Source organism: Fringilla coelebs (assembly GCF_963513975.1).
Source record: "Fringilla coelebs genome assembly, chromosome: 5".
Lineage (NCBI taxonomy): Eukaryota > Metazoa > Chordata > Aves > Passeriformes > Fringillidae > Fringilla > Fringilla coelebs.
The window spans coordinates 61,214,930-61,234,779 of record NC_140033.1 but is presented as its reverse complement, the minus strand read 5'-3'; the positions used below and the strand labels follow the sequence as shown (position 1 = coordinate 61,234,779).

Below are 19,850 nucleotides of genomic sequence, written 5' to 3'. Positions count from 1 at the left end.
AACATTTGCCAATACAATTTTGTGCATTGGTGACTTAGGTTGTAAGTTACTCAGTGACTGTTTCATGTCTCTTGATAAAGGCTTTAAAAAACTACGAGGTGTCCTTGAAAGCATGGAGGATTTTACACTGGAAATTGTCAATTGCCAAAATGTCCCACTGTTACTTTTCTGACCTGTTCCCGTGAGAACCAGTGCTGATATCGTATGGGCTCTTGTGAGCACAACATTTGCCAATTGTGTATTGTGACTTGGGTTGTAAATTACTCAGTGACTGTTTCATGTCCCCTGATAAAGTTAACTCTTGGCAAAAGGGGGTCCCAAACTTCAGCAGGAGCTGTACACCTTGCACTGTACATACACACACATTTTTCCTCCCCTTTCCTCCATTGCACTGGATGCGGCTTTTAAAAAGCCAATCTACTTTCTGCCTCCTCTGCACTGATATTTCACGCATGGTGCTGGCTGCTGAACCCCAGGCCATCAGTTTCCTTCCTAACAAGCACGTTCTTGTCAGCTGTGGGAGCCCAGAGCCAAAGCAGGTCCTGCACTGTGCTTACCCCAGCTGGGATCCATTGAGGGTCACTTGCTCGCTCTGCAGGAACCCATTCCTCCCTGCTGCGGCCACGGCAGCCGTCACTGGCATCCTCTTCCCATCCGTTTCTGCGGTGACACTGCCTATGGAGGCTGGCTGGGAAACCTCCCTCCTGCTCTGGGTGTTTCTGAAGGCGGTCTGGTAGAAGCTGGACCTCACGGAGTGCCTGTTCTGCGACCAGCGGGAGGCGGCCGGGGACCGCGCCTGTCCCACGGCGCTCTCCGAGGCCAGGTAGTTCTCCTTCTCCAGGAGGTTGCTCATGCTGCGGCTGTTGCCGGGCTGGTGGTACAGAGGGACAGCGGGGTGGGCACCATCCAGGAGAGCATCGCTGGCAGCCCCCAGGCGGGAGTGTCTCCGGAAGGAGCGTCCCCTGTGCACCGAGTCGCGCAGGCTGTAGCCGACGATCTCGGAGCGGGCGTAGCGCGGCGGCACGGTCCCGCTGCACCTCGGGGAGAGCCCAGCTGAGATCCCTCCATCGTAGTGGAAATCCTTGGGCAGGTAGGCCAACCTGTCCGGATTTCGTTGGGGTGAAACCTCCAGTCTCTTCAGAGGCTGCCTTTGAGCTCTCTCCTCCATCGTCCTGTAGGCAATCCTTGTCCCCCAGCCATTGGAGTAGGAGGATGGGGAGGCAACCTGCTCCAAGGGGCATGAGACAACAGGAGTAAGGTCACAGCACTTAGGATTAGCAGCAGAGAAACCAAACCAAGAGAAAACAAACCAAACAAACAAAGTAAAGGAAAAAATTCTACAGTCTGCTCTCAGAATCGGAAACAAATACGTGAGCGTTGCCAAAATTGTGCATCAAATGGGATTCTGCCACACTTCTGGGTACCTCCCTCAAGAAGGCAGGAAGAAGTACAGGCTAAACATCAGGGGGCAAAGGCTAAGTAAGCATCCTGTCTTCTGTCATGAACTCAAACCAGTTGCATAAGTCAATTAAGCAAGGTAATGAACAGATTGATTATTAATGGAGATTCTTCTGTTGAAGAGAAGAATTATTAATGATTGATTGATTATTAATGGAGATTCTTCTGTTGAAACTCCTTCGGGATTAACACCAACATCTGCTACTAAAGCTAAATTCAAGGCTGTCTAATAGACGGAAGAAAATTAATCAATCAGATATAAAAAAATTTATGCTGAAGTGTTTTGATATTGATAATAACCTTGTTAATATAAAGTTATTTAGCACTTGTGTTCATTTGCGGTAGGATCTAGTAAAAAGAGTCCTTTCTCTCTTTGTTTAGCCTCTTAAAAATTAAGGAGACTGTATAACATTCCAAGAAAATGAAAATGACCATTTCACCATCTCAATGACTAACCTAATTCCACAGTTTCAATTTTAAATTTTTTTTCCTTCCTATACCTAATGGGGAAAGACTGTATTAGGTCATAATCTGGCTTTACAATTTTCTCTTTTCTAAACCAAACAAATCCGCTGCCATCAACCTTTCTTTGTAGAACGTAGCTTCAAGATTCTTACTTTTAGGTACCATTTGAGGCCTCTTGATTCTTATACTTTTTTCTTGTACTCTATATTGGACTGAATACTCCATTCAAAACCTTCCAGAACTAAATCAACTTGGGACACTATCTGGCCTTGAAATACAGGAGTCATGGACCAATTTTTAAAAAAAATCAGTAAGCATACAACCATAAAAGAAAGCTCCATATCCTCCACATTGTGTTAAAGTTTAGAAATATTAAAGGCATTTTTTAAGGTAAACTGAGAAGTTTACACAAGCTTTTAATTGAAGAAACAGTGCTTAGCAGATAGATGCCAGACTGAATTCCCTTTATTTCACTCTTGAGGAGATCCTGAGGATGATAGTTGACTCACAAAAGGAGCAAAGGTTATAGAAACTAGCAGGCTCAGGCAAAGATCATTGGATATATCTGTTTATTCTACAGAAGTTATGCAAGGATATCTTTATCTGTTGCTTGGGGATAATTAACATTTTTTGTGAAATACTAGACCTTGTGGCTTTTCCCAGCTTTTACACTTTTTTCTCTTTTCTTCCCACCCCATGCATGGTAAACTGTATTATTTTCTTGGGATTTCTATGTCACCTCCAGCTTTCCCCTTTCATTCCCTGGAAGGAATGAATTCAGGTCAAATATTATGGACTGCAGGACAGGTGAGAATAGAGGATGGGAGGTAAATACTTCTGTCTCTCCCTACACAGAGCCAGAGCTGCTTCACTGCCTGGTCAAAACCTGGGCTAATGCTTTTAATGACAAAACACTATTCTTGAGTAGTCTAAAATGAGGAGAGAATTGCCCCCTTCATACACAGTCATTTACCAAATGAATGTTTCTGTTCTCAAGCCAAAATGCTTTCAGTTTACTAAATTGATTGTGCAGGAGCATTGCTATTTAGCTGTGTTAATTTCCCAGTCACTCCTTCAGATAGCTCCAAAACCAATTATGAGCCGTGTCAAAAACCCTGCAGAAAACCAATTATTTATCTCAGCATTCAGGCCACGACCCCAAGAAAAGCTGGTCAAAATAACAAGAGAATTTATGATTAGATGGTTTAGAAACACCATTGTATGGCAAGGGCTGTACTGCTGGAATTGTTATAATGATAAAACAGGTTACAACAGGAGTATTTAAAATGATAAGGAACCACTCTACATTGTGAAAACTGAAGTATTTGTGGAACTAAAGCAATCTGTTTTCCTTTGGTTTTGGATGCTTAATTCTGTTGGCCTGGGCAGCCTGGCCTCTGGCCACCCTGAGGCACAGGAGTGCTGACTGAGCTGCTGTCTGGTGGGAGGGACCAAGATCTGACTTGTCACAGCCTTTGTCTCAGTGAAGCATAAATATGATTTTTCATTTTCTACCCTGATGCCAATTCTCACAAACCCAACACGACTGCAAACAGCCCATCTGTATGACTGGCTTGCATTTGGCTAATGGGTTCTGAAGTCATTGGAAGGAAGGGAGAACATGAAGAGATTTCATTGTAAAACCCTCATTTTCTAAAAATCAGGCTTTAAAAAGAAAACAAACAAGCAAATGAACCTCGTAACACCATCTAAATGCTATTATTTGTGTCAACAAAATGAAAAAACTATGTGGGTGATACTATTTTTATTTCAACTCATGGTCTTCCTTTCCTCACCTGGTTTGCTTGGTAATATGAGAAGCTGTAGGGAGACCTTGGTGCAGAATCATTCTCAGTGATGCCCATGTTATAGACACGCTCTGGTACACTGGATGCACGGTGCAGGCTGCCTGGAACCAAAGACTAATATCAGTGAGATCTCACCAAAACGTGGCATTCTTGGAAAGGATGATACATAATACTGGCAGCAGTCAGCACTGACATCTATGCAAATTAAAATTTCAACAGGGAAATGGTGGAGGGATATTTGTATTTTCCCAAGGATACAAGCCATTTTTTTTTTCAGTTCCCAATGTACTTTGCTTAAGAGTTATTTTTAGCTTTTAGGAGTCCAGTGACTCCTGCAGCTATGAAAAATGTTTTAACAAAGCAAGCTGATATTTTAAATATCCCAGATAATGAAGTGATTAAGTGCTGAGAAACAGTATCATGAACTAAGAACACTTATTTTTCACTGTAACCACTCTGAATGTACATGCAAATACATAAATGCAGGGTTTACCCTGGCTGACTACGTACACAAGAGATGAAAGAATTGCAGCTGTAGCTGAGAAACACAGGTTGTGTCCATATCTGTTACTGTGCATACTAGAGATGCAGATTTCACCCCACACAGTTGTAAACAAACAGCACACACTGACTGTGTGTGTGTGTGTGCTCTTTATTTCACAGCTGTCTGCCTCAGCTGCTGCCCTTTCCTCTCCCTCAGGTGCCAATTTGATGACAGTGCATTGGAGCAAATAATGCTCCACTGACCTCAGTGCTCCACCCAGGCAGCACAAAGATCTGTGCACAAACTCTACAGCTCATGGTGCTGTAAAGCTGGGCTGTCCAGGGACATTTCAAATCTGCACCTGCAAGGTTCACTAATCCAGAAATAATATCAAAGATCCACATCTTATCTGGTTATCTGCTCTCTTTTTTCCACGACCCAGCTCTGAAAATAGAGCAGCACACTGTGGTTATTTCTTCCAGTAAAACCCCAAACAGGCCCACAAAACCTTTGGGCTGCTCCTTTTTTTCACTCTTTTCACTTTCAAAGAGTGAGTGCTTCTATTAATGAAACTTTTAAAAGCAACAGATATTAATGAAATAATTATTTATGAGATTCCCATGCTACTATAAGAATCTGCATGTAGGAATGTAATTTACACAGGTTTAAAGAGGTGAAATACAAGTTGAAAGCAAGACCTCAAATCAGTCATAAATGGGCACACTAGGCTGAACAGGTAACAGTGGTCAATAAAGAAGTTAACTGGACATCAATTTTCAAAACAGCAAATATTACCTGAGATACTACAGAGAAGAAATCTAAAGAATCAATGGCTGACTTGCCCAAACTGCTGAAGATCAAATTTGTGTAATACAGTAAAATACAACAGAATATAATGGCAGAATGTGATAATCTGAGGCCTAATTCAAACATAAATTGCAACTATTTTGCTTGTATAATCATACTTTCCAGTTCTCTCATTTTGGCAGATTTAAACATGCATGAGGTGATTTGTTAGGACACATTCACAGTAACTTTGTCTCATGAGAGTGGAATGGTGCAGCTTGGTCAAACTCATGATTTGGATTGTAATAATTCCTTCCTGACATTACAAGGTTACCATAGCCCAAGGGTTACCTGAGCACATGAGAAAGAGGCAGGAGTAAATTGTTCTCTTATACTGCAAAAAAGTTCACAGAAATGTGCACCAACATCCCAAATCTACAGATTTATATGCATGTCTCATTTGTGCCATATAATTCCCATAGCAATGTACTATTTCAGGTGCCCAGTAAGAGTCCATCTCAGCTAAGTGCTGGCTTTTTAAAGATTCACTTTCTTCATTGCTGCATATTAAAGGACTTTCATACAATAAATCATGAAATATAAATACCCATAAATTTCTGTTTCTTTACAGTTTGTGGTTTTTTTTCCTGTTTACTGTACTTAGTGAGAAAGTATTCTCAGTTATCTACTTAGGGCATAAAGGCCCTTTCAGCAAGTAATTTTTGTATCTTTTAGGTAACTCTAAGCTTGTCTTCATTAAAAATAAAAATACAAAAAAAGAGGACAAGTTAAAAATAACAAGGCTGTCCATTACCTGGCTGAGCATAAACTACACATCAAATAGCTCCCTCTTAGAAAAACAAATACAGTAAATAAAAAACTGTACCATGCAGTTATCTTGCAAACAGTCCCCTTTTTTTACCCTGAGAAATTATCCATCAGTAAATTTTTTTCTCTTTCAGAGACCAACACAGTATTTGTCAACCTATGGAATTCCACTTTGCAGTTATGTCTTGCTTGCTCTTATCACATCAGTAAATTATTTTCCTGGCCTTTTACCTGTAGATTTATTAGGCAGACAGAAAAGGCATGGTTTTTACTGTGTGCTGGTTACTTGTGCCAAAAGTCAGTGTGGTAAAGGAAAAAGTGGGAACTGAAGTGCTGTGGTGACCTGATCAGAACTTGCCTGTGCCAGCAAGGCTTCCCTCAGTTTATTTTCACTGTTCTACAAAAATCTTACACACCAAGTGCAGTGTTTTGTTCTTTGATTTTAAAAAGCCAAGAATTATTATTTTTAACATTTATACTATGTTCTTATTTACTGTAAGGACTCGTACTCTCTGACTGTGGTTCTCAGTGTTTTAAGTCTCACAAAAACTCTCTCCTCAGGAAATAAGCACATGATTCAGTTACTCATCCACAGGGGACAAACACTATTTGAGAGGCCATAGGACACCACACTTGATTTCCAGCAGCCAGTCGGGAAAAAATGGGTTTGCTGCATGTCCTGCATCATGTCTGTCAACCCATAAGGGTATTTTGGACAGCTCAGACAGCATCAGACACCCATGTGTGGGCAACGGAGTGGAACTGCTTATCAGTTCCCTCTCTGCTGTCAGCGTGAGCTAAACCAGCAGGGAACACCTTGGATGTGGTCGGTGGAGGAGGCAAACTGAACCCCTCTGCTCTTCTCCATGCCTGAAATAAAAGCTGTGCAGAAGCCACCTGATACTGCAATAGTTACAAGAAAATTCTGAGACTAGAAAAAGTAATTCCAGCATCAGGAGGCAGCAGGCTGTACAGATGACTGAGCAGGAATCCCATCTGACTCCAGAGAGGCTCTTCTCAAGGCTCCTCTGTCCCCCTGGAGGTGACGAGCCCAACACCTCCCAAGGCCTTGGGAATGTCTCCCCAGCAATCACTGCCAGGGCTGCAGACAGACCAGCCTGATGTTTGCTTGGCTTTCAGAAGCAGCAATGACAGCAGGCATCTCTAAGATATCTGGTAGATGAAAAAGACAATTATCCCCACTAAGGGGCTGGGTGTATCCAATCCCCCTTAAATCAGACGGGGGTGACTCTCTGATGTGTCTTCAGTGCTTTCCTATTTGAATGGACACCATGAAAGCCAAATTTTGGCTTTGAACTTCTCAGTGCAGTGTTCAAGGTAGCTGTAGCTGTGCACATCAGTGTCACAGGACCTGAGGGACTGTCCCAGCCCCAGAGTGTCCCCTTGCCCAGGGCTCATTGCCCACTCCTGCTCAGGGCACCTGGGTGGCAACATCCCCCAGTGGGAGGGAAACTCCTCAGTGCTCCTGGACTGGCACCCTCCCATCCCTTTTTGCACTCCAGCACTCAGGATGGACTGAGATGATGACACTCAATGATGGCATATCAAAGCCATCACTGAATCCCTTCATCTCCAGATCAAAGAGCCTTCCTTCTGACTGTGCTTCTTCACCACTCTGCCAGCACGTGCCTGCTCCCAGAGGAGTTCTTCCAACACTTTGTGTTGGTTAGGACATTTACACAAGGGTTCAAATTTAAGAAAAAATATTTCTCCTGGCTCAGAAAGCAGAGGAATGTAACAACACCAACAAAAAGTGAAAGTCAACACAGGTATTTTTTCTACTTCCTTATCCCAGAAGAGAGAAACAGAAAATTACTATGGAACAGTTAACATGCCAGCATTCTGAAAAATAGAAAGCTCAGGACAGAAAAGTGCCCTGAGTCCCTAAAAGCAACTGTAACAAGAAAATACTAGGAATTTTAGAAATTCTTAAGTGTGAGGAATAAATAAGTCTCTGATTTCTATTGTCTTATATCTGATGCTGGGTTTTTATTTGGAAATCACATCAGATTTAATTCTGCTTTTATTTTTTTGTTTGTTTGGTTTTTTAATAAACAAACTGTGTTTATAAAACTTGTTAGAAAAAGAATCAGTACAAAGACAGTTCATCAGGCCATTTGGTTTTGTGTGATACATTACTCAATTCTGCCCTCATTTTTTACAGTCAGATAAGGCATCCTGATTTACATCCTGATAAGGATGCTTTAAAGAGCCAATCAAAATCCAAAAGGAACAGGAGCAGAGGCAAGTGGACTCATAAACAGAATGAAGTTTAAAAGATTCCTAAAATGTGCATGAAACAAAAACAGCATGTGCAACAAAACACCAGTCATTAAAATCTCTGATTCCAAATGTCACTTTTACTTTGGTAAGGTGGAACTACCTACCATTGTACTTCCATACCTAAATAGCATCCAGAAATTTGATATGACTGCTTTAATTGTTCAAAACTTTTAAGGGCAGTGCAATCTTTGATTTATAAAGGCTCAGCAATGGGTAAACTGGGCAAGTTGCAGCTGCTGTTGAAGTGCTTGAAAAGCTATTAACAATGCTTGAGAACATCTTGAAAAGAGTTGAGCACATATGTGACTTCATTCCTCTGGCAGCAGGTGGAATCCTCAAATCTGGAGATTGCTGAATTTCTATTATCAGAAAGAAACACACCTTCCAAAAGGGGGAAAAGGGCATGAAACAACATATAGTATGGGGGTAAGAGGAAAAAATAATTCCATATAAAAGTAGCGCTGAAGGCTAAGCAGACACCTCTAATTTGAAACTCTAGGGAGAAATTATGCTGGCTGACAAATTGCTTCTTGTGGCTTCAAAATTTCAGTATAGTCAGAGTAGAGTCAGTAGAAAATGGGTGTGCACTGATGACACTGGGCAGGAACTTTTCCTGCCACTGATTTTTCACACCCAGTGGTTATGTGCTTGGCTAATTTTAGGCATGCATGTGAACACTGTGGCTCGGTATGCACTAAGTGCCTGGCTGAGCAGAGTCTGAAACACTCCTGCAGACAGCACAGTTATGTCACAGGGGACTGCTCCTGCTCCCTCCAAATCTTTGTAATCCTCCCTGAAACTCCAAACAATGTAAGAACCTTGATGAATGTAGCCAGAAAAGGGCTGTAATTCACAGAAAGGGATGCTTTTGCATGCAAAAAAGGCCATATTTTTTGAAAGTTCCCTACACATCAGAATTCTAATGCTTCTGGAAGCATGGTCCATTTTTGAACAAGTCTATATAGAAAGCACATTGGGACACACATGCAAGTTTATGTATATTTTTCAGGAAGGTCAACATGTTAAATGCAAGACTGGCTATGATTCACATTATATATATTTAAGATCTAGACAGATATACATGTATTATACATATGTATAAATTAATGGTATGCATTTCAATTTTCATTATTTTTTTTTCCTGAGTTTTACAGTGGGACTAAAAATTGTATGGCAACTCACCCATAAAAATAAGTTTGAAAGAAGAAAAGTTCATTTTTTGCATGAACAAGACATGCTACAGACATGCCATTTTCCACCCCTTATCCTGAGGTTTAAAAGTTTTGGTGTCTCAGAAATGCAAGGGCATCAAATACTTGACCTTTAGAAAAACAAAGCAAACCAAGATAACTATCCTCAAATACATCAGGTCTGTTGATGTACTCCAGAGAAGCCAGGATGACTTGAGAGCAGGGCAACTCTGTTTTCATAGCATGGTTTAGAGGCATGAGCTCAGGTTCACTACACCGTATCATTTATAAACTACTCTTAAAAAGCTTTTTGCAGGCTCTCTGCTGAGAGAAAAAGAAATTAGGCTACCCTAAAAGTGTTTAGAATCCATATTTAAATGACATCGGCCAAGCTAAGGACTTGCATGTTTATCTGCACATTGCACACCCATTTCTACAATCAATGCAACTGATTTCTACAATCAGAATATGTCCATTTTTGCCATGAGCTGCTTTTTAAAATAGAAACCAGACAAAGAACAAGAAAATATTTGTCAGCCTGACTCTTAAGATAGATGAGTGAAGTATGGTTACAAGACTTTTGTCTCACAGCTTTTATCAAATAAGAGTGACAACTGCTTTAAGGACAACAGAGCAACAGGACGTGTAGCCTGCGAGTCAGTCATGCCTTCCCATTTAAAAACAAAATTAAAGTTCCATGGTATATAAAGTTTTCATGAACAGTTAAGACTAAACCCCTCGAGTTTAACCCTTGCCTTTAACCCTCAGGGTCTGGCAGTCACCCTGTGGGTGCCTGGTGCTGCGGTCGGGCTCTGCTTGGGGCACAAGGTGTGGCTGCAGATTTCCCGGCGGGTTCGGCCTTCTGGCTACAAGATCTGGGAAGCGAGGGATGATTGACGTCAATTTGCAGCACGCATGTCAAAGAGCTGGGTAAATAATGTCTGATAGCATTATCGTTCTGTGCGTCCCATTCATGCCTTTCCTGGAGTTACTTTTCCAAACTTTTTTTTTTTTTAATTTCACGGTTAAACAAGGCAAAACTTTTCCTACGATTCTTCCCAGTTTACTTCGCAAACAGGAGCAGTGGGTAAAGCTAAAGGCATTAAAATGAGCACATGAAGCGGCTGTGGGATGAGGAGAATTTCAGCTCGGTTCCCCTCTCGGGCAGCGGAGAGCCTGGAGCGGCCCCGGCACACCGAGTACGGCGGAGGTTGGGAGGAACAAACTCCTGACTCGCGGCGGTGGGAAAAGAGTAAAAGCAGAGGGGACAGAGCCACGATTTTGATTTCCTGCCCGAGCAGTCCGCACGCCCCAGGGCCGGGGAGCCACGGGGCCGGCTGGGCTCCCATCCCGGAGCCGCGTCCCGGCTCCCTCCCGTCTCCGGCGAGCATCGCGGGGCGGGCGGGCACTCACCATTGTACAGCGAGCCCCGGCTCTTCCTGGCCAGCGTCTGCTGGACCTGCCGGTGGATCCGCAGCGCCTTCTCCTCCCCGGCGCGATCTCCCGACAGCTTCAGCCGGTCGTCGGAGGGCAGCGCCAGGCTGGAGCTGTCCAGCTCGCCCAGGATCTGCTGGCCCAGCACGGTGCGGATGTAGCCCTGCTCGGGCCCGCGGCCGGCCATGGGCACGGCCGGGCTCGCCTCGGCTCCGCGGACCTGTTGCGCCTCCGCCGCTTCCCCAGCGCCGGGGCCGAGCCGCGCCCAGCGCGCCCCGCCCGCCGCACAGGTGCCAGGCACGGCCCCCGCCCCGCCCCGCCGGGACCCGTCCGACCCTCCCCTGCTCGGCCCCTCGCCGCTACTCCGCTCCCCGGCGCTGCCCGCCGGGGGAAAGGGTCCGGCGGGGCTGCCCGGCGCTGCCCGGCACAGCCTAGCCCAGTCCGGCACGGCACGGCACGGCACAGCACAGCACAGCACAGCCCAGCCCGGCACAGCCCAGCACAGTCCGGCACGGCACAGCCCGGCACAGCTCAGCCCAGCCCAGCCCGGCACGGCACAGCCCGGCACGGCACAGCCCAGCCCAGCCTTCGCCAGCGGGGAGCGGCCGCCGCCTCCGGGAAGTGCCGCCTGTCCCCGTCCTCCCGCCGGGGCAGTCCCGGAGCGACCGGGGCCGCGCTCCCAGGGCCGCGATCGTGCCTCTGTGTTTGTGTGAGTGTGTTTGTGTGTTTGTGTGAGTTTCTGTTTTTGTGCGTGTTTGTGTCTCACCCGCCGGGACACTGGGTTCCCGTGGCACACGCACCCCCCCGTGAACAAACACACGGACCCATTATAAAGCATATAAATATGCGCTGTCCTCGCGTGCCGTCCCTCACAGACGCTTTGCATCATGGTATACGTAAGGTAATTCTATGTTCTTGCGCGTTTACACATTGTGTAGGTAAGTTTCAGCCTGGAAATAGCAGATGCTGTAAGCGCGGTGGTCCGTGCTGCGAAGACCAAACTTTCTGGCGGGAATTTATAGGGCTGCTGGTTTGGGAGGTTTTCCTGCTGTCTGGGTTTTTTTCCAGGCTGCCCTAAGGGATTGCAGAGAGATAAGTTACAGCCGCCTTCTCTCCGTTTGGTTGTAAAGAGGTGATGAAGGAATTGCTCAATTAAAGCTTGGAAAAACCCCGGCTGGCTCTGCCCCTGCTGTCGTGAGCGGGTTTTGCCCCCCTGAAGTACCGCTGGGGGAAGGCTGAAATTCTCACACGATCTCAGGACGCAGCTTGGATTTAGTGTTCAGGCACTTTACTCATGGTGGGTTCAAAGGAGGAGGAATAAGGAAATATACAGTGTTTTGGGGAAAGGAAAATGCAGGCTTTAGAAAAAGAACTAGGCGATCCAGGGTTGCACAATTAAAAAAAAAAAAACCCAAATTCCACCAAACTAGATGTAGCTATTTCAACAGAAAACCTGCTGATTCTTAAAAGCAAATGATAACTAATGTGGCTTTCAAGTTCACATATTGCTATTTCCAAGACATGCCAGGGCTCAAAATGAGCTGTTGAAGCTTGTTTTTTACCAAATTTCACACAGCAGTGGGGGTACATACACACAGCTGGGGAGGAGCTGGGGTGATCTTTGACTTAGGGTACACTGCAACATAAGAAACTGGGCACCTTCTCACAAAAATCAGGATGGGGAGGAAGAACTGGCTCTGCACTTCTGAGTCCAGAATGTTTTTACCCCTGATTTTTACTCTTTGTCTCTCTTCTGTTTTTTTTTTATTAAAAGGAGGAGGGAGCTTTGGCCCTTCTCTGAATTAAAGTCACTCCCCTTTGTTCTAATGTGGCACCCACAGAAGAGGTCATGCTAGCGATACATGAGAACAGTTTCACTGGTTGAGGGAAAATAAATGAGTGACACACTCCTTTCCTTATAAACAGGGAAGAAATGTATATTAGAGCAGAAAGGTTGGAGATGGTGGGGTGGAGAGGGCAACCAGCTGGAAAAGAGGAGCAGGAATTTGTGGAGAGGAGGAAATTGGAGGTGTGTGGCAGAATGGCGGATAACAGTGGCTCCTCAGGCATGCAGCTCTTTTTGTTGTGCAGTAGGAGAGGACTAACTTGCACCCTGACCTGTTAGTAAAGCTGTGTTCATGTCAATCATACACTCCTGATGAATATGGGCAGAATTGGGATGGACAGGAAATAATTGTAACAGAAAAGTGCAAGGGTAGAAAAAAGAAAGAATGGATAGGGTAGGGTAGGAAAAACAATGGGGAAGACACATCACAGCTAGAAAGGAATGTAAACTATGTCAGAAGCTATGTTAGACCCTTTTGCTGACATGCAGACACTCACAAAAGCATTTCCAGTAAACAATAGATACTTCATTCTCAGGCAGTATGAGTGAGGAGATTAGAAATAGTCTAAAAAATGTGAAACATTTCCTCCCCTCCTCCTTTCCCCTGCCCTCTTCTCCATTCCTGAACTCCAGCACAAACACGAATTCTAGATACTTTTTACAGTCAAAATCAATTTAGTTTAAGACAAACTAATGCACTTGAAAGGGATTTAATATATAGAAAATACTATTGCAGAGGTTGTCATCAGATGCCACTGGCACCACAGAGAGGTTTACAAGCTCTTGGCACAGTGGCATCGCCTCTGTTGAATTGTTATTTTTATTTCGCAAGTATGTACATTTATTTGTGATTGTGAGATCCGTGGCAAAAGAAATAGCAGTTTGCTCTGGGCTTTAAAATATTTAATTAGGATTCTGAGATAGATTTCTCTCCTTGTAACTAGGAGTGCTGACTGGAAAGTTGGGGGCAGGGGGAGAGATGAGAAAGAAAGAATTTTGCCTGCACAGCAATTCAGAAAATGCTTAGCCAAGATCAGAAATAGAAATGAATTAAGGTTTTTTTTTCTTAGCTGAAGAAAATAAAGAAATATCATGTAACTGATTGCCCCATCAATTCCTTGAAGTTGATTTATTTTGGGTTAATATCCCATCTCAACTGAATTAAAAATAAAAGCCCCAAGTCTTTTGAGAGTGAAATACTTTAGCAGTGACATTTGCAGGCGGAAACAACATAGCTGGGATTATCCCTAAAAGGCTGCAACTTGTGATGCATGTTTGCTCATTAGATTTTTGAAAAAGAGAATTAATTACAATGCAAGTGCTGATTGAGGCATGTGAAACACCATATAAAAACATTTGCTTTCAGCCCAGTGTCTGATGCAGTCAAGCAGATCAGAAAACTTTTTTTTTTTTATAAGACATATTTCTTATTCTTACCAGATGTGCTTGGCCTAAACCCCAAAACCTTTCTCCATCAGAAGTTTCCCACAAGTGATATTTATATGAAAGTTGTGGTGATTCTTTCTTTCACTCTTTTTTCCTTTCCCAGTCCCTCTCTCTCTGTTAGGACTTATGGAACCAGCCAGGTCTGTGCCCTGGAAACAGAGGATTTTCAGCTGCAGGAAAAACGGGTGTAAGTATGAACACTGATGTGTTCATTTCAATGTGAAACAGCATCTTCAGTGCGCCCAGAAACGTGTGTGTGAATCTCCGGGGCCGCACAGAGAGTGCACTGCCGTTCGCTCAAGGTTTGGTTTTCCCCCCGTTTTTATTTTGGATCCTGTGGCTGAAGGTGTTGTATCTAAGTGTTAAAAACGAGAGCAGGCTCCCGGTACTAAAGTGATTTCAGGTTTTATTGTAAGAAAAAGGAAGGCCCAAAGCAAGGGGGGCATGGCCGAGCAGGAGCGCTCCCGCCGAGGATGGAGCAGCGCCGGCGCTGGGGATGTCCCCATGGAGCAGCACAGATTCAGTGGGTCAGGAGCCCCTTTTATCCTGTTTTCTGTCCCTTTGGATTGGTTTCTTTTTGGATCCTTCATTTGCATGAAGGTTTAAGGCGCTTGATTGGCCCATTTCAGTTCTGTCCAGGCTGGCTGGGGGGTGGTGGACTTTACTGAGTTGTGTTATGGTACCTTGAGTACCCTATTTCTTACAACTACCCTTTTAAAGCCCTTTTACAATATAATAACCAAACAAACAGTACATGTTTAACAATTATCAACTATTTCACAACAGTTTCTAACCTATTTTTAACATAGGTACCGGCTAGTCAGGAACAGCAGGATTTTTTTCCTACACGTGTCCCCTTCCATCTGGTTGGATTTGGTGATCCCGCCGAGGGAAAGGGAAGGAACCAACTCCTCCCGGCCAGGAGGAGCCTTTAGAGGAGCGAGAGGCCACAGTGCCACCGCGTGTCCCCTCGCTGGAACGGCACGGCCGAGCCCGCCCGGTGCCAGCCCCCGGCACAGCCCCTTGGAGAACGCACAGGAAAGAGTTAACTGCGTGCTTTAAAACCCGAGAGCCGCATTTTATTGCAATTCTGTTTGTATCTTCTTCCAGTAGCATGTTTTTCCCATTCTAGCATCATTTTTGGAAACAGAGAAGATGAAGATGATCTGTAGGATAACTTAAAGTAATTATTTTTTTTTTTTTTTCTGAGACACCTAGAGGAAAAGCGCTATTTTTGCATTGGTAAAATGAGTGTGATAGCAGTTGTCTGCCTGTAAGAGATATTGCAATAAACGAAGTAAGGGCTATGATTGAGACTCTCTCCCTGACCTAGACAGAGTTCAAGGGAGCAGCAAATTGCCTGAGGAAAGGAAAGCCACAGTCACACACAGACACATATAAACACAATGAAAATTATTCTCATTGAGACGTCACAAACCTTCACTCAGTTCCATGAGGGAATTGGATGTGGGTGTGGAACTACTGGTTTTGGAATTCCTAGAGCTGACTGAGTGACTTGAGCAATGCCATACCAAAACTGCTGCCTGGCCATGAGCTTTGCTTTGTGTCTCAAGAGAGCCAAGGACTGCAGATAACAGTGGCTCCTCAGGCTTCTCTTTTTTATTGTGCAGTAGGGCAGGATTTGCCTGCATCCTGCCCTCATTAACGAAGTTCATTTCATCACTCAGGCCTCAGTTTGTTTCTCCCTGCGGCTGGGGGTGTTGGTGTCTATCCCACCTAGAGCAGGGGGGCTGCTCTTGCTGGCCAGTACTGTAGACCCCGGGTAAAACCTCTGCCTGAGCAGCTGTCTGAGGAGCAGCTTTGTGACAGTGACAGATCTGCTAGAGAGCTTTGCTGGACTGCTTTCAGCCAAGGGATGTTTTTGAAGGCTCTGCCCAGCACAAGTTGAGGTTAGATTGTGCTCTGCTATGGCAGAGCAGTCTCCAAGAGAAAGGGTGGCTGCCCTCGCGAGGGAACTGAGGGCAAAGTTTTTAACACGCCTGACTGTGAGTAATCCCTGTGGAGCTTCCCCAGATAGATCCTGGGAAATGTTTTACTTGATTGTAGGCTCCTCTGCACTGTGGGTAGGGGACAGTCTGGCTGCACAGCCCCATGGGGAAGATATTTTTCAGAGATTAAGAATGGAGGAGACAGCATGAATCGAAATTTTCCATCTCCCAGCTGATCCTTTGTGTGTGGCAGGACCACCGGCACGCTGTGATCTGGAGGTGCCGTGCTCAGCAAGTTCTGGGGGAAGGTGGCAAAGCCCCTTCTGTCCCAGCCAGTCAATATCTTGTGGGTAAGTTTCCCCTGGCTGTGCTCTTCTTGCCCAGTTTATCGCAGCAGGCTCAAGGCTTGCTGGCAAAGCAGACAAAACTGAGCAGCAGGGAGATCTGGGCAAAGCTGGTAATGCTGCATTTAAGCATCAATAAAGTAACAGCATGGCCCTGTCCATGTGTTGGACTGTCATCCTGCTGACTCAAGCAATTGCCTGTGCCTTAGAGTTGTTCTCTACTCCTCATTTCTTTCCTTTCCAAATCCCTGTGCTCTGTTTCAAATGTAATACTTTAAAAGAGTGTGTTTTCTTTTTCTTTCTCCTTTTTCAGCCTCAGAGATGCACATAAGCAGTTTCTGGAACAAAGGTTATGCCCTGCATCTGTCAGTTCTTGAGTCATCTGGGAGCTGGGAAGACAGCCAGGAAAGATGTGGGGAGACACATTCAAATGGTGGTATCAGATCCTGTGCTATAAAGAGCAGCAGTGCAATGTGACTGTCTGCAGGGCTTGGAATGAATGGAATGGAGTGGGGCTAATTCCAGGAAGCTGCAATCTCTGCTTTGGGTAACACACTTATTCTGTTGTCTCAGGTGTGGATGCTTTCCCAGGCATTAACATTTTGGTCACTGTAGTAAAAGAATGTGCTCTATATGTAAGTAGTGGTACAAATATTCTGAACCCCAAATATTCTGGGGTTTATTTTTGTTTATTTGAGCTGTTATTGCATGCAGTAGCACCTAGAGGCTCTGAATTTTATCAAGGCCCTCTTTCATTGGGTGCTGCATGTGTGAGAGTTTTTTGACTTCACCTTGTGCTACAAGGAAACAATACCATCCAAATGACTGGTGTCTCATCTTTATATACAAGGCAGGGATGGAGAAATCAAATGTTTTTCCTTAAGAAATGTGATGTCCCAGAGACTGAAAACCATCTCTTATTTTTTGGCTCCTAATTTTGAAAGGTATGAGATGGGGTTTTTTTCCTAGTGTTAGTAAAAGAGTTTTCATTGGTCATATTTCCTCCATCAAAAAGATGATAAAACTTTGAGATAAAACTACATTTTTTTTAAGATAAGAACTGTCAACAGCTGTCCTTTAGGCAAAATGAAAACTCATATTTTCATTAAAATATCCTAATTTATTTTCCTATTATATTTAACAAATTTGTAGAAATAAGTGCTAAGGGGGCTTGAGGAGTATATCTACTTATTTTCTGCTGTAAAACAGGATTAACTGTATCTAAAATAACACAGATATCTTCCTAATCTACTTTTAATATATTTAATGCATGATGGGAAACTATTTCTGTATCATTCTGCTCATCCACACCCTGAGGATGCACACATGAAAGACCTGGCATAACAGACACTCACCTGCATAATAGCAGGTAATGCATACATCCTCCCCAGCCACCATGAGAGAAGGATAGAATGCACTGAAACTGACAGGAGATGAAGCTGGAAGGACACTGAAGTGTACATGCCTGTTCATTGTGGGATTCTTAACTGCACAAAGCAGTCACAAAGCTGGCTGGCCTCTGTTCCTGGGCAAGGAAAATCTCAGTTGACTCCAGCTGCCAGAAGAGTTTATCAGCAAGCTGTGTGTAAGCCCAGCAGATCCATCTGGCCAGCAAGGACTGCTGTCAAGAGCTGCTCCATGACATAATGACTTCCCAACAGTTTAGGGAGTTTTTTTGGGGGTGTTTTTTTTTTGGATCAATTGGGTTGATCCACATTTTATGGGCACATTTTTTGTAAGTGAGGTCAGGAAAAGAACAGTCCAATCTGATCCTGGCTCAAAATAAATGCAAACAGGTTTGCAGTAAAAAGCTGCCTGGTTTCCTAAACTTTTTAAGGTTTATAATTCTTTTTAGGTTTTGCTGCTAGCACAAGGAGTGGTGGGTATAATACAAGGAAAAAGTTAATATCCTAGGCATTTCCAGCATGGTTTAGGGAGTGCACAAGAACCATGGCTAGCCTAAGGTAGCCTACCATGCTGTCATGGTGGCCAGCAGTGGATGTCTGGTATAAAACCAGCACAAAGGTGGAACAGTACTCCCTGAGTATCCTTCTGCAGCTCAGGAATATCTCCAGCCAGAGGCAGGACCTTTGTGTTTAATTATCTTTAATTATTTTCCCCCATTCGTTTGAATGATGCCTTTTTGCATGACTATTGCCCTTCTGTAATAGGTTATACAGCTTAATTACAGGGTATGAGGAGATACATTCCTTTTTGTGTTGTTCCAAAATGCTGGATGATAATTTCATTTGATGTAATCTATTTTTGGTATTATAAAAAAAAAAACAACCAAAAAAAGGAATAAGAGTTTCTTATTCATCCTGTCTGTTCTACTGATTATACAGTTCACTGTTATGTTCCTCTGAAATTGGTTTTCCAGGCTGAAAAGTCCTCTAACCTTTTCATTTCCCTTTCTATGCAAATTGTTTCAGATGTAGGTCATCTTTACCAGCCTTCATTTTTCTTGCTCAACTCTACAATTTTTAAGATGGGATGCCAGAACTGCACATGGTATTTAAGGTGCTGAGACATCTTGGACTTGCACAGTGATATAGTAATTATTTCCTTTATTTTCCTATTTTCTTTCTATTCTGCACCTAATAATTCCTTTATGTTCAGTTAGCATTTTTGGCTGCTTCTAAATTGACATTTTGAAGTCAAACACTAATGCAGAGGATTTTTTTTCTTTGACCTTCACATTCCTTGAAGAATGTTGAATATAAACACATTTTAGTGGTTATTACAGAGCTAGTCCTTGATAGTAACACTGTGACACGAGCCAAAAATGCCACTGGGAAGGGAGACAAAACCAGATGCTCCCCCTTGAATTGCCTGACTAGCTTATCCATGAACCATTCCTGTAGAGTGTCTAAAAATACCAGAGTGACATTTAAATGTACATAGGAGTAATTAAATTCTACTATTATTATGGTATTTCCAGTCCTGGCAGACTGTCTGAAAGGGATTTTTTCTTAGTTTGTCCCTGTGGTTAACTGTCCTGATCTTGACCCAGATTAGTGCTAATGTGTAGACTTTGCTTTGAGATTGCTTTTAAATATTTTGCCTGGCACATCTGTAGGAGATTTGAGATTTGCAGTTCAACATCTAACCACTGCTGTAGTTTTGGTGGTCTTGCAAGGTGTCCATGGGGCTTTAGAATACACATCAGCTTTAATGATGAAGGTCAAGTGTGTAAACACAGTTTAAAATGGTGAAGATCTAAAGGAGTAAACAGAAATATTTGCTAGAAACATATTTTTAACCTGTAGAGAGTAAGCAATGGATGAAATCAAAATTTAAATTGCTTGCTTTGTTCCAAAGACTGCAAAGTGTTTCACGTGTGTTCATGAACCAAACTTGACAGCATCACCCAAACAGAGTTTGGCACCTTCCAGCCATCTGCAAAATGAGATGAAACCTTGGAGGGGGTTCTTACAAACATTCTCTAGCTATGGCTTGATCAATATACTCAAACACTCTCCTTTGCTCCCCTGTTGCATAATAAATT

At 43.7% G+C, this 19,850-nt stretch overlaps 2 protein-coding genes across 3 annotated transcripts in view; one reads left to right on the top strand and one right to left on the bottom strand.

Moving 5' to 3' along the window:
* PKP2 (plakophilin 2) overlaps nt 1-14,572 on the bottom strand; it is a 39,874-nt gene extending 25,302 nt beyond the window's left edge. For both annotated transcript variants that reach the window (XR_014616152.1, XM_084205587.1), the window contains exons 1-3: nt 10,737-14,572; nt 3,720-3,832; nt 558-1,225 (exon numbers count right to left, since the gene is read on the bottom strand). Coding sequence is in view for 1 of the 2 variants with exons in the window: in XM_084205587.1 (XP_084061713.1) it covers nt 558-1,225; nt 3,720-3,832; nt 10,737-11,646 (1,691 nt within the window). In the remaining variant the exon portion in view is untranslated. The remainder of the gene's footprint in view (nt 1-557; nt 1,226-3,719; nt 3,833-10,736) is intronic.
* LOC311153630 (uncharacterized protein) lies at nt 11,557-18,496 on the top strand. The gene is made up of 4 exons (XM_084205588.1): nt 11,557-11,658; nt 14,153-14,236; nt 14,466-14,576; nt 14,859-18,496. Exons 1-4 carry the CDS (start codon nt 11,645-11,647, stop codon nt 15,109-15,111), a joined length of 462 nt encoding a protein of 153 aa, XP_084061714.1. The 5' UTR covers nt 11,557-11,644; the 3' UTR covers nt 15,112-18,496.
* The last annotated feature ends 1,354 nt before the right edge of the window (nt 18,497-19,850 follow it).